The sequence below is a fragment of the Phodopus roborovskii genome, unplaced genomic scaffold, assembly GCF_943737965.1.
Source record: "Phodopus roborovskii unplaced genomic scaffold, PHOROB, whole genome shotgun sequence".
Taxonomy (NCBI): domain Eukaryota; kingdom Metazoa; phylum Chordata; class Mammalia; order Rodentia; family Cricetidae; genus Phodopus; species Phodopus roborovskii.
In genome coordinates, this window is record NW_026126646.1 from 774,095 (window position 1) to 788,934 (window position 14,840).

At 51.0% G+C, this 14,840-nt stretch overlaps 1 protein-coding gene across 1 annotated transcript; it reads right to left on the reverse strand.

The window, feature by feature from the left end:
- Positions 1–1,022: 1,022 nt before the first annotated feature.
- Cenps (centromere protein S) lies at positions 1,023–13,872 on the reverse strand. Its single transcript, XM_051173880.1, has 9 exons — positions 13,816–13,872; positions 10,570–10,693; positions 9,749–9,782; positions 6,252–6,318; positions 4,922–5,054; positions 3,851–3,941; positions 2,313–2,421; positions 1,206–1,313; positions 1,023–1,151 (listed from the first exon to the last, which is right to left on the reverse strand). Exons 1-9 carry the CDS (start codon positions 13,861–13,863, stop codon positions 1,050–1,052), a joined length of 816 nt encoding a protein of 271 aa, XP_051029837.1. The 5' UTR covers positions 13,864–13,872; the 3' UTR covers positions 1,023–1,049.
- Between the last annotated feature and the right edge of the window lie 968 nt (positions 13,873–14,840).

A 14,840-nucleotide genomic window follows, 5' to 3' on the forward strand; every position in this document is an offset into this window, starting at 1 on the left:
CCCGAGTTCCAGCACATCAGCGTGAGTTGGAGGCCAGCCTGGTCTGCAGGCCAGCCGAGGCTTTCCCTGCTTGGAAAGCAAGCGGAGTGGCTGCAGGCTGGAGGGGAGCAGCATTGCTCAGTGTGACCCTTTGGTTAGAAGTCTTTCCTCACAAAGGAAACTGAAGCTGCAGCCAGGGAAAAGAAATGTAACAAATTAGCATTTCTAATTACAACTGCTGTATAGCGAGTTTGAATATAACTTTTATAAGCATGTCAGCATGGTGTCGGCTTAACAGCATAACATTAGTTTTAAAATTAATTTTAGCTAAAATATGAGATTAATCACTGTGCTCTCTGAGCAGCGTTGCCAACTTGCTGGTGGTTCCCAGTGCCGAGGGTCAAACGCAGGGCCCAGTGGCTGTGAGGCAAGCGCTCTGCTTAGCAGCACAGCCTCAGGCCCAGGGAGACTTTTAAACTGGACAATTCACATTAAAAACAGACTGGGAAACAGCTGGACGTAATGGTGCTCACTGGAATCCCAGCATTCAATAATAGGTGAAGCGGTGGGTCAAGACCAAGTGGGCTAAATGTAAGGAAGACTTGACCTCCAAAGTCAGACGTAAACTGAAGACGATGTTTGAACTCAAATACACAGCCTGGGCTGGGCATGATCCCAACGCTGCAGAGGTAGAGGCAGGAGGATCATCTCAAGGTCATTCTTGGCTACACAGGGAGTTTGAAGCTAGCCTGAGTTTACACAAACTTTGTTGAAAAAATTATGTGTGTCATACACACACACACACAGACTTTTAGCTGTTTTCAACTGAGAGAAGACAAGCCTTCACCTCCCAGCACCAGGATGGTAGCCCGATCAATGGTCCTGGTGGATACACTCTGGAGAAACACCACCAAAATTTGTATTTGGATTTCCTCTTTGGATTTCCATTTCCTTACTTCACCTATTGTTGGGAGTAGCCTTTACTGAAATTAATTTTCACATGGCGTGGGAAGAGAAGTTGACTCTTTATTCAGACCGTGGTTGCATTTCACAGGGTGGCCAGGGTGGGGTTATTTGCAAGAGGAGAAGGTTTTCCAGAAGAAGTTCTTGCAGGGTTTTTTATCCTGGCGTGGGGGCTGCTGGAGAGGTGGACTTCCCTGCCGCTTAGACACCTTGCTGGCATGTGCTCCGATGAGGGCGCTGGAGCTGGCTTGGGAGGTAGACACCCTACTGGCATGTGCTCCGATGAGGGCGCTGGAGCTGACGTGGGAGCTCCACTCATGCCACCGAGCAAGGAAAGCCAGGAGGCCACTTCCCTTCCCCTTTGCAGCATCCTGTGTTTTCAGAGAAGCAAAGACAAAGGGGAGCAAGGCAACCTCTGGGCTAACTCAGCATCAGATGCTCGCCCTCCCTCTCAGAAAGCAAGCTGCTCCTCCACAAATCACAGTTCCCTCAAAGGCTGAGTCTGAAAATCCCAAAGACACCGCTCTGCAAAGGGAAATAGACGAATTAAAAAATTTTTGCTAATCTGACCAGGCATGGTAGCACGGGCCTTCCTCAGCACTCGAGAGCAAAGGCAGATAGATTATTGTGAGTTTGAGGCTAGCCAGGGCTACAGAGACCAACCTTGTCTCAAAATATAGATAAATGAATTGCTACCTCTACCTTACTGCTGAGGTCCTCAGCTATGAGAGTAGGAAATCTGCCAAGGTGAGTGACAGCTCAGACGCCCTGGGCAGACTCATGTTCAGAAACATGAACAGACTGAGATGCTAGAGGCTGGTCTTTCAAACTCCTTGGGAAGCTTCTAGGAGTATTCTGATGATAAATGACCCGCCTGAAACTCATCTGGTAATTTCAGAGAAAAATCCGTTTCTAATGGTCAACTTTATGTACTCTTCCTTGGAACTTTTTCAAAATTGAGAAAAAGAGAAAGTAAATCATTTGATGAAATTATAAATGTCTACCATGGAGAATGGGATGATAGGAATTAATGTGAGAGAGAGCACAGCTGTGTTCATAAATTAAGGCTCTGGGAGTCTGTGTGACCAATAATGGCAGGAGCTGGTCCAGGAGCACACTGTGACAGCCACAAGTCTAGTCAGAGCAGATACCAGCAGAGGAAGGGAGCAAACACAGTCTAGAACAGGTGTGAGCAAAGGGAAAGACAGTGGTCTGAAGGGACATTGTAGTATCCTGGGGTCTCACACATACACGCACGCACGCACACACGCGCACACACACGCACATGCAGGGCCACTCACTGAGTGGTCAGAATGCCAAGAATAGAGGCAAACAGCAGCCTAGCCTATGCAAGAGTGGAGACTACTCACCACACTGTCCTGGCGAGTGGGACCATGCTCCTGGGCAAGGGCAGAGGCTGCGGTCCCCCAGAGCAGCAGCAGCAGCAGCCCGAAGGCTGACAGCCACTTGTCTCTGGCACTGCAGCTACCCATCCTCTTTGTCAGTCCTCAAGCCAGTGCTCCTCGGATGAGGGTCTTCCTCTGGAACCTTGGTGTTTTAAACTCCGGTGCCAGCTGTTCTGGGGTCTGCACACGTCCATTGAAAACTTGCATGCCTCTCCACACTCGTGCAGTGACGCACGAGCCGGAGCAATCAGTTCTCACAAAAACACTTGTGAGGTTGGATTTAGCCCCTTAATTAAAGACTCGGGACTTTTCCTGGGCTTAGAGTGAATCTGCTCCTATTTTAGAACTCGGCACACTTGCTGTGAGGAAGTTCTGCTTCCTTGCAATTGTGCCTACAGCAAGCAGGAAGCCATTAGAACAAAGCCAAGCGATTTAACAGAATAGGAAATTAGGCTGGGGTAAAATGCTTAAAATGTGGGATCCGACCCATATGAAAGCCAAGTACGTCTGAGCAACTCAGCACAGCTCGTGCCTGTCATGTGTGAGGGCTCTGTCCCCAGCACCAGAAACGAAGTGTGTCGGAATCTGCTGCTATAAGCAAAACAAACTTGGTACAGTGACGACTCGGGGACAGAGGACAGCACCAGAGTTTCACCCAATCACAAGGATGAACCAAGAGCTTGTCCCAGCATGGCCTTCTGCCAGGGCCAGACCCTGGTTCTTCAGCCAGACCTTCGACTCCCTAAGTACAGATGCTGACGCAGAAGCCATAGTAGGAAGCAAGGGCCTTCTGCATCCTGGTGACACCGAGCACTGACATCTGCATCCCGGTGACACTGGCCCTAGCACAGTTTTGTAGCCTACAGTTTTCCAAACTCCCCATGTTAGCAAACAGTAAGCTTTTTTAAAAAAATTAAGCCAGTGAGATGGTTCAGGTAAGCTGAACCTCACCAAGCCTGATGGCCTGTCAGTCCCCTGGGACCAGCACGGTGGGAGAGAACTGGTTCAAACTGTCACAGTATGCACACCATAGCATGCACATGTGCCCACAGGCCATGCATGTTGACACACACCTCCAATCCCAGCACTTGGAAATCAATGCCTTATTCTAAGATTGGTGGTGCTTATTATTTTGGTTCAAAAAAGGAACAGGCAATACTTGGGAGGCAGAGATAGGAGAATCTCTGTGAGTTCAAGGCCACAGGACAGCCAGGACTACATAGTGAGCCCCTGTCTCAATAACAGAAACAGAACCTCCATGTTTATCGGGTTATTGAGATGTCTCAGTGGGTGAAGCACTTGCTACACAAACTGGATAACCTGAGTGCCGTCCCTGGAACCCACATAATGGTAAAAGTTGAGAGCACACTCAACCGGCACACCCAGGCTGAAGCACACCTGTGCCCCTCCCCCAGACACCTTCTTCTAAACTTAAGAGTGCGTGTGGATAGAGATGTGCCAAGTGGAAGATGCCTTTTTTTTTACATAGGTCTCACCGTTACCATCTGAGAAACCTGTACTTGCCCAGCTGAGCCCACCCCTCCCCCAAGACAGTGACAACATGCTGGGCCACCTCTCGGCTCTTCATGGGTCCTATGTTCAGAATTGTGGGGGCAAATGCACAAACCCCTCATAGCCAGGCAGACCTGAGAAACCCATCTCAGCCCACTAGAGACCACCAAGATCCACAGAAGGCTCACACCTAAAACAAACTGAAGGGCAGACGGGTGGCTTCTTCTGAAAGGTTGCGTCCCTTCTCAACTTCTGGGAGTCAGTTTTCTCTTCCAGCATGGGACTAAACTCAGGTTATCTTGCTGGCAAATGCCCTTCCTCACTGAGCCATGCTGGCCCCAGGCAACCCTCTGTACCCTACCGCTCTAAGGGAAAGAGGAGGCCCTGACCGCCGCCACACTCCTGGGACACCAGCTCGAAGCACCGTAAGCATTTCACACTGTGACTCCCCCCTCAAACAAACTTCTGCTCAGGAAAGCCAAGGCTTAATTACAAAATTGCTAGAAAAGTCACACAAACTGTGTTTCTGAAGAAAAACCACCGTTAAAGAGCAAGAAATCCTGGGGCTAGATGGCTCAGCGGTTAAGAGCACTGGTTGCTCTTCCAGAGGTCCTGAGTTCAATGCCCAGCACCCACATTGTCTGATGCCCTCTTGTGGCACAAAGGTGTACATGCAGATAGAGGAAAAAGGAAAAAAGAGTTAAGACCCATCACCACCCTTCACTGATGGCCAAGGGGTCACAGGTCTGAAAGAGCCTTAGTAGCCAGAGCTAAGTAAGAGCTTTATTCACCACTCAGAGACCATCATTTGGCCTAGAAAATGAACAGTGAAGGTCTATGCCTTTCCCCAGACACCCAGCATGCCTGTCTAACTGCTAACATGGGTCATCAGCCTCAGCCGCATGGGTGGCTTTGCAGCGACTGCTGGCTCTTTCAGCTGCACCAGATGTCTCGAAGCGGACAGCATGAGTCCTGAAGCATCTCTCCCTGTCTGTCAGACCACCCGGCGGTGTGTGTTTCTTCCTGCTGAAGCTGCTGGTCTCAAGTGGCCAGGTCTTAACTGTCACTGCCGCCCACTTCAGCATCGGGCTCCCTGGAGTCCCTGTTCTCATCCTCTGGCTTCCTTCTCTTCTTGGCCTTTCGCTCTAGGTTAAGCTGAGCAATCTCTTCATTTTTCTCGGTGATGTATTTTAGCTATGTATACACACAAAAAGAAAAACTATATGTAAGTCTTTAAATCTGTCTGCAAACTATGTTATAAACCTAAAAATAATCACAATAACTTATGCCTTCTCCAATAATCCCAAAGAACTGATTGGAAAGTCATCGACTGAGCTGTTGATCAGCACTAAAACTCTCTTAAAAATGGAGATGGACACAGTTCAGAGTCAAAACTCTGCTCTTGTATAGAGGATATCATAAGAGGGCCGAGACCCAGAAGGGTCAGGATAGTAAGCTACAGCCAGGTGACACCTCTAAGTGTCAAGTTTCTTCACCTAGAAAATGACAGCTTAGTGAAAATGATGCTGTAGATGAGAAACAGAAGCTGCTCTCATTTGCACAGTCGATCTTGCAGACTTGCATTCATCCCCGGGGCATCAGAACTGCGGGTACGGCTGGTCCTGGGCTGGGGGCATCCAGGCTACCGGGACACTGACACGGGAGGAGGAGCTCATGTACAAAGCCACCTAGTCTAAGTCAAGTTCAAGACTAGCCTATACATTCAGCATGACCCTTGCTTTGTCCCAAAACGAGAAATGGGACTGGAAAGCGGCTCAATGGTAACAGCACTTGCTGCTCTCAGAGGGCCCAGGGTTGACTCCCAACACTCACAGTCTCACAACCACCTGTTAACCCCAGTATCTGAGGTCCTCTTCTCACCTCCGAGGGCACCAGGCAAGCATGTGGTAGATATGCTTACACACAGGCCTAACACACATACGCAGAAACCAACCAACTCTAAAAACAGCAAAAAAAGAAGGGGCGGGGGGGGGGGGGATAGTGCAGCGGCATAGCGCCTGTCCTACTTTCAAACCCTAGCATGAAGTGGGGGCGGGGCGGGTACCACAAGGAAACCATCCCCAGAGACTAACCCATGACTAGTCTGTGACATCATGCTGTAAATGAAACATGGGACCAAAGTTTTGAGATATTACAAAAAAGGTAAATTATGGGATCCAGAGAGAGCTGATTAGAAAATTTCAAATTGGCCGTGGGAGATCCATCATAAAGAAAGGCGGGCTACAAATCACATGCAGGTCTGAACGGTTCAACCATCTCCAGTTTTTAATGCAAGGTGCCCTGGAGAATAACTACACGCCTTCAAGTGATTAATTGGGAATAATGTATTCCGGTGGGGAAGGGGAGTGAGGAAAGAGATTCATCTCTCACCAGTGAATTACTCCGCCTGGCTAAGAGCTTCACGTCTTCAGTGGTAATTGTACTTCTCTTTGCATGTCTGCAGGAAGGGCAGAAGCAAGTCACCAAAATGTTTGCTACTGAAGTGTTGAGGAAATATAAAAGTTCATGGTCAAAGTTCAGAGGAACAAGGAGGCCTAAATGGCCCATGTCATCAGATTCAAGTCATCGGGCAATAATGACAGGAAAATGAGTGAGGGTCCTAGCCAGGTACCAACTCCAGAGGACACAGAAGCCCTTCTGTCAACCCAGCCTGAGAACCCAGCGTGCTGGAGAGCAAAGAAGGGGTTAGAAGTCACCCGAAGTCACCCTTTGGTTGCAGTTGTCTGTGTGACCATAGACCATGACACCAGGTGAGTATACAATGCTGCTGAAGAGAAAGTAGTCCATCATAGGACACAAGACTACACCACTGTGAAATACAGGACTGCACCATCACATAACACGAGACTGCACCACCATCACAGGACACAGATTGCACCATCGTGGGACACACCAGACTGCACCACTGTGAAATACAAGACTGCTTCTGCTTCCGTAGACTAATTAGACAACTGAGTGAGCAAGAAAATACCCAGGATGCTGGCTCCTGAAGCTCTTCTCCAGGCTGAGTTACAAAGCACATGCAGCTCCTCCTGGAACCTACTTTCCTGCAAGCTCTGCATACACACACAACACACACACACACACACACACACACACACACACACACACACACACACGAGCCCCCCCCAGAAAAAAGAACCACTTTTAAACTGGTTCTGCCTCCTGCTCACAGCTTGGACCCAGGTCCTTGATGTCCTCCTCCAACCCTCAATAGGAAAGGTGGAGGATGCAGAGAGGGCTGCTCCCTGCCCTTGCAGAGAATAGAGTTTATTTTTGTTGTTTGCATTTTTTTCAATACAGGGTTTCTCTGTAGCTTTGAAGCCTACTCTGGAACTAGCTCTTGTAGACCAGGCTGGTCTTGAAATCACAGAGGTCGCCTTCTCTGCCTCCCAAATGTTGAGACTAAAGGCGTGAGCCACCACCGCCCAGCTGAGAATGGAGTTTAATTCTCAACATCTACACCTGGCAGATTACAACTCCAGCTCCAGGGGATCCACTGTCCTCTTCCAGCCTCTGTGGGCACTCCTGCTCATGACTACATACACACACGCACGCACGCACACACACATCCACATAAATATCTATCCACATAAATATATCTATGGCCAAAGATGACCTGAGATAATAAGCTACACTACGTCTCTTATTACTCTTGATTATATCCTTTCCCATTATTGCTAGCTTCTATCTAAACTGAGAGCTTCACAAGCAGAAATAACCAGAACTGTGTCCTTAATAACGAGCTCAGGGGATGTGGGCTCACTCTCGCCCATGTGAAGATGGGATCACAGAGCAATCACACTCCATCTAATGACCACATTCCTTCTCAATGCCTGAGTAAATGTGTACACTCCCTCTGCCATTTCACCCTAACACACAACAGTGCTTGCATGAGAACATACGCTTTAAGATTAGAAGAGGGTTCCAGGCTAGCCTGATCTACTCTATGAAATGAGTTCCAAGCCAGCCAAGGCTACACAGAGAAAAACCTGTCTTTCTTATTACAACCCCCACCTCATCCCTGCCAAACCTGTCTTGAACTAAAGCAAAACAAGATTAAAAGAGGGTTGATAGTGTCTCACTCTTACAGAACCCAGGCTGACCTCAAGCTGGCAATCCCCCTGCCTCTGCCTCTGCCTCCAGAGTGCTGAGATTACAGGCATGAACACGGCTTGGCTTAAACCTCTCATTAGGCAGTGGTGGCAGGCATCTTTAATCCCAGCACTTGGGAGTTTTCCTGGCTTAGGGGAGTTGGTGGAATATGACAGTTGACAGCTCTACCTCTCAGTGTGTACCTGGTATGTGTGCCAGATTTTGATGTTCTCACCGTGCAGCTGGAGGAGCGGGCATGCTGCATACCCTGCCATTGCTGTCCTATCTATCAGGAACTCGCCCAGGCAAGTCCCAAGTCTAGCAAATTACTCCGAGGAAAGGAATAATTGTCACACAGGCTTCATGTGTGAGTGTACCGCTTGCCGGCAGAGGTCACAAGAGGGCACCAGATCCGTCACAGATGGTTGAGTCCCCGTGTGGATGCTAAGGATCTAATATGGAACCAGCCAGGCGGGGGCGATGCCTTTGATCCCAGCACTCAGAAGGCAGAGGCAGGTGGATCTCTGAGTTCAAGGCCAGCCTGGATTTAACCCAAGGCTGTTTTGTATGCATGTATGTCCCTGTGCCACGTGAGTTCCTTGTGCCTGAGGAGGTAAGAAGAGGGTGTTGGGCCCCTGGCACTGGAGTTGTTAACAGCTGTGAGCCATCGTGTGGGTCTGGAATTGACCTCTGGTCCTCTGTAAGAACAAGTGCTTTTAGTCACTCTACCCCTAGTTTCTGGATTTTCTGACAAAAGCCTCAGTATGTAGCCAAGCCGGTCTTGAACCTGTACTCCTGCCTCACTTCCCAAGAGCCAAGATTACAGGCGTGCCCCACCACGCCTGGCTTGTTTCTGGAACTACACAAAAATACTTTTACAAAATGTCATTGACTCCCATAGCTAACGGGAAGGGGAACACTTACCTCACGGGACTTGGGGGCGGGACACACACAAGCAGCAGCTGAATGAGCTGTCAGCATCCCATAATACTCCCACATCCCTCTCTGCCAAGCTGATGAAGCTAAGCAGTTTTTAGGGTCTGGTAATACATACAGGGAAGATTTAGAGCCCCCGGGGACTTGGCTGCTTTAACTCACGGAAAATGTCCCTCCCAGAAGCAGAGTGCACACCAGCAAGGTGACGGCTAAGAAACTGAGGGAGCAGAGGCAAAGGAAGAGCGGCGTTCCGCCTCAGCCACCCCAACCGAGGCGTAAAAGCAATGGCGCCCAATTACCTGAGGTGCTAATTGAGGAGAAGAACATAAATCACCTGTAAGAGCTCAGGCCTCTCCAGCTGGAAGCAAGCCTCCCCCACTTCCCAGGAAGACTGTCTTACAGCAAACACGGAATAAAAGCCCCTGCCTGACACTCTCCGGACACCTGCAAGCAATCAGGGCTGCGGCACCATGTGGCCCCCTCCTCTCCATAGAGGGGCCGACCCCCAACTTCCCAGAAGACCCTGAACAACCAAGCCTTCCCCAAGGAAACAGTCTTTAAAACAGGCAGCCACGCACTGCAGATCTGGTCCTGGAGATGCAGTCCAGACCTTTGCCAGTGAGAGCCTGGTAACTCAGAGACCTTCCAAGGACGAGGAAGTACCAGACAATCCGAACTGACGTGTTCAGAGCAGATGTTAGCTCCCTGCAGCATCCATCGTCATCAGGCACGAGCCCCCAGAAAACAAGGCGTCACAGAACCCCTGAAATACACCGCCAGATGGGGGACAGTGATGTCAATGGACCTCAAATTACACAGCCGGCTCTTCTACCCACCTGGCAAACATTTCAAGGTCTTTGGCAAAATTTTCTGAAAGAGAGGGAAAAAAATAGATTTCAGCTGGCTTATCTGCACCTTCACAAGGAGTGAAGCGCTGGCTTCTAGTCAGCATACAGACTGGGCACACCTTGGGGGTGAGCAAAGGCACCCAGGCTAACAGCCACCCCAGGCTAACAGCCACCCCAGGCTAACAGCCACCCCAGGCTAACAGCCACTCCAGGCTAACAGCCACCCCAGCTTTTTTTCTTGGCCCTCTGGGACAGGGTGTCTCTGTGTAACTCTGGCCACCCTCAATTCTCTGCCTGCCTCTGCCTCCCGAGTGCTGATGGTGGGCACCGTGCCCAGAACCACCAGCTTTCTAAAATCATGGCCTCACCCTGCCCTTCCCAGCATCCCCCACTCTTCTTACGAGCCTTGTCCTAACTGTGATGACACCTTTGGTAGCGAGGGACCATCCTTTAAATCTGCCCCAAGTTATAGCTTGTAAGGACAATAATGTCCTCTTGCGTTGAGCAAGTGCCAGTGCCACTGTCTCGGCTGTCACATACGGCAAGCATGGGAGGGTCACAGAGCACGGAAATGGAAAGCGCGCCGTGTTCCAGCCACCACGGCAGTTTACACGGGGTGCTGACCCTGGTATTGCCACAACAGGACAACCTAGCAGCCTCGCCCCCACAGCACCCATCTTACAGCCATGAGGTGGTCAGGGAGACTGTGGCCAGGGATTGTGTGCGGAGGGGGGGGGGGCTGAGACACGCCAGGGCTCCCACCCACACTGGCCCCCAGCAAATCCCAGAGAAAGGCAGGGGCTTCGTACCGCACTGTCGGAAAGTCACCTCAGAGATGGCTGCAATGGTCTGCTTGCTAAACTGCACCTGCTTTTCCAATGCGACTTCCATGCAAAGACAGCCAACCGTGTAGTGAACTGCTGCCTTCAGCCTCTGTGGGGAAACCAAAGTTCTTCAGGAGCTGTAAGCAAGAGCTGGCTCACACACACCCTGAAGACCAAGGCCAGGACAGGGCTGCTCGGCCTGATTCCTGCAGGGCACTCCATCACGGCTGAGTGACACAGAGGTGCACTCCTTGGCGAATGACGCCCTCTGGAGTGTCAATTGGGGGGACATGACTTTCCAGCTAATGGTTATGATTTAGGTCACATAAAGATAAGAAACTATGATAGTCAGCAAGGGGAAATGACACCAGAATTTGCTGAACCAACCCTTCAACGACTGTCCAGTCCCTGCTCATTAAGGGCCCACCTGGGGAATATAACAAGAAACCAGTTTGTGGCCTTCAAACGGCTAACCAAAGACAGACAGTTCCCACCCCTCTGTTCCAAGTCCCCAGCAGCCTCAGCCCTCCACGCACAGGCAACAGGACATTACCAGGACAGGCTGATGACTACACACCTGGCCATCCTCAACAGCCTTCCTGCCCATCAGGGATCCCCCTGCCCGTTTTTTGGCAGTGTTGGCTATCAAACCAGAACCTCTCCCGCTAGGCAAATGCCCCCACGGAATCACACCCTAGTCCTCAGAAACCCTTTTAAATTCTGAGAAGCCTCACTCTTTCCTAGGCAGTAGCAAGGTGAAGAATCTGGGAGCAATCTAAGCAGCATCCCTACCCTGTCTCCACTGACGTGTGCCCTCCTTCCCCAGGGAGGTGTGAACCAACGTCTACCCGTCCTCACAGGGCACCAGCAAAACGAAGTACTGCGCACCCATGTCTAACCTGGGGAACTGATATGTTTACTAGGCAGCTACAGAGCACGGGTAACCCTAAAGCAGCCGCAGGACTGGTGGAGTCTCACCCCAGCTCGGATGATAGCTTCCCCACGATTGCACTGAGTTCCTCCTCCTGGCAACCTTCTAGTCTACATTCTCCATCGCCCCTGACGTCCCTAGGCCAAGTGCAATTAAGGCACAATGACATTACAGTCACATGGGTGACTGAGATCAGGTGAGGGTCTAGCGGCCCTCTGATGAGGGGCAGTCAACAGGGCTGATTGTGAGGGTCTCTCGAGTAGCTACAGCTGCTGTTTGCACTATATTACGTCTGAAGACAGAGCTGGGGCAGGCGTGATGGCCAAGACATCAGCAATAGTCACAGCACAGGCAGAGAGGGCCCCAGGGCCTCTGGGCGAAGCCAGGCAGATGAGCTTGGGACCTGTTTCCCAACCCTTTGTCTGCTCAGATACCAGGCAAGCAAATCCAGCCTTTAGCAGATGAAAAGAATCATCAACCCAGGAGGAAGACCGTTAAGGCCCTTCCAGGGATGGGTGTGGCTGAGGACAGTACTGGGATCTTTCAGAACACATCTGGCTCTGGGAATTTTCATCTGGCTCTGTGGCTGGTCTGTCTTCCTCTTTGCATGCTTTGGACGCTAAATCATGAGACTCTAAACGCAAGGGCAGGATCCTGTCCACATTGTTCGTGCAGTCTACATGCCAAGAATGCTGGCTGAGTGGGCACTGGGGTTCTCTGTAGTCACCTCTGTAGTCACCTCAGAGCAAGGTGCAAATCTGAGCTTTTTTTTTTTTTTTTGGTTTATGGAGACAGGGTTTCACTGTATTGTTTTTGAGCCTGTCCTGGAACTCGCTCTGAAGACAGATTGGCCTTGAACTCACAGAGACCTGCCTGCCTCTGCCCCCTGATTGCTGGGTCCAAAGGTGTGTGCCACCACAGCCAGCTTGAGCTCATCTTTACAGGCTCATTTAATCAGTAAGCATTTACTGTTTAAGAGCCAGACTTTGCTCTCAGAGCTGAAAATACAGAAACAAAAAGGCCCATCAATATAGTTCAGGGCAGAGTGCTTGCCTGGCATGTACAGGCACCGAGTTTGATCCCTAGCACAGCACACAGCAAAAGGAATAATAGTAAAATTAAATAAAAACATAAGCAAGACTTCCGGATGAGGTGATATGTGCCTTTAATCCCAGATGTGGGAGGAAGCAGCTGGGCGATCTCTGTGATTTCCAAGCTAGCCAGGGTGAGGGGAGAGGGATTGGGGCTGATTCAGAAGCTGAGGCAGGAGGATTGTGAGTTTCAGATCAGAGAGGGCATCGGGGCTCAAGCCTTTTATTCCTGCACCCAGGAATCTGAGCAAACAGATCTCTGTGAGCTTTCAGCCAGCGTAGGAATAAAGATCGAGAGAGGATCTGAACAGTGTACCAGTTCCCCGTAGGAGCTGGGAAACGCTCTCTATTCTGTGCGGAGGGAAGTGGTTCAGTGCTGCGGAGTCGGTCCTCAGCCCCTGCCTGGCTGCCCGGGAATCCACTCTGGCATGGCCTGTAATTTCTGGTCCTCTAGCTTCTGCTTGCTGTGGCCCAAATGCACATTTCTCCTTTGCAAAGCTGGGGTAGGAATAACTACCTCTCGGGGTGGTTACTCTTGTCGTTTGCCTTAGTGACAGTGTTGAAAAGTGCATTAAAGGCCAAAGTGGAATGGGAAGCAGGGACTACGTGTGGTTTTTATTACCTTTTTATTTCTTATGGCTATTATTATTATTATTATTTTGATGGGGTGCTGTCAGAGGATAACTTCCAGGGGTTGGGTTGGCAGGGTTGGTAGCAAGCACCTTTATCGATAATCCATCGTACCACACATCGTAAAACAGGGTCTTACTATTAACCCTGGCTAGCCTGGAAATCACCCCCCCCCCAGTCTCCTTTTGGTTGGCCTCGAACTCGATTCGTCGCCGCTGATGACCTTAAACTTGCTTCTGCCTCCACCCACAGCGCTGCGATCACGGTCGTTCGCCGCCAGGCCCGGTTTGTGCGGCGCTGGGACTCGAACCACAGCTTCGCGCGTGCTGAGCAAGCACTCTGGCAGTAAGGCCCCTGCGCTGCCGCCCTCAGCCCTGGGAAAGTGGGGGCTCAGGAGCGGGAAGAAGCCTCTGGGCTCCGAGGCGCTAGCACCCAGCGCACCCAGCGCACCCAGCGCACCCAGCGCACCCAGCGCACCCAGCCCCGCGCCCGGCAGCCGAGCGACGCCACACGCGGCCTGGGCCTTTCCTCTCCCAGTCTCCCCGCCCTGCCTTTGCTGGGACCCCGCTGACTTCCTACCTGCCGGTGAGAGAACTGCTGCTGCTCCTCAGCCTTTTCCTCCTCCATCACCGCCGAGCGCCCCGGGCAGGCGAGCCGAAGTAGAGTCAGATTTTCCCGCTCCACGTCCGCGACGGGCCGCGCAGAGGGTCAAAGCGCGAAGAGCCTCCTCCCCGGTCCGCGCGCGCCCCCTGGCGTCAGCTTGCGGAAGGGTCTTGCTGGCGCTGGTGTGACCCCTGCATCCGGTGCAGCCCTTCTTTATGGGCTGTAAGAAGGAGCATGAGATAGCCCAGTGGTTAGCAGCACCGAGACTCCAGCGCCCGCATCAAGCGGCTCACAAAGCCTGCAATTCCCCAAGAGGTGGGCTCCATGGGCACGTGCGTGCACATGCACACACACGTGCACCTACATAAACAATACAAAAGTTAAAAAGAGCAGAGCCATGGCCACGCATGCCTTCAATCCCAGCACTTGGGAGGCAGAGGAAGGCGGAACTCCCTGAGTTCGAGACCAGCCTGGTCTACAGAGAGAGTTCCAGGACAGCTAGGGCCACACACAGAGAAACCCTGTTTCGAACCCCGCCCCCCCCCCACCGCAAATTAAAAAGATAATGCATGTGCTGGGTATGGTGCTGCACCTCTCTAATCCCAGCATGCAGATCTCTGTGAGTTCAAGACCAGCCTGGGATACATAGTGAGGCCCTGTCTCAAACTAAAACAAACAAACAAACAAATAAAAAAACAATGTGATAGAATATTATTTTTAGGTGTGCTGCTTTTGTTTATGCTGTGGAACTTGTTGGGAAATTTAAGTACTTGTCCCTTACAGCTCTTTTTCTCCCCACCCAGATGTAGAACTTCGGTGCAAACAAGGTTGAACAAACAAGGTTGTTTTCAAAACTTTCCGGTGCACAGTGTGGTGCCTTGACCCCAGGTGTGGGTGGTGCATGACTTCCTCCTAGCTTAGCCCGTCCCCTGGCTTGGGTATAGAAGCCCATTACTCTCTGTAATAAACAGCGGTGGCGGCGGCTTCTTCACTTGTCGTGG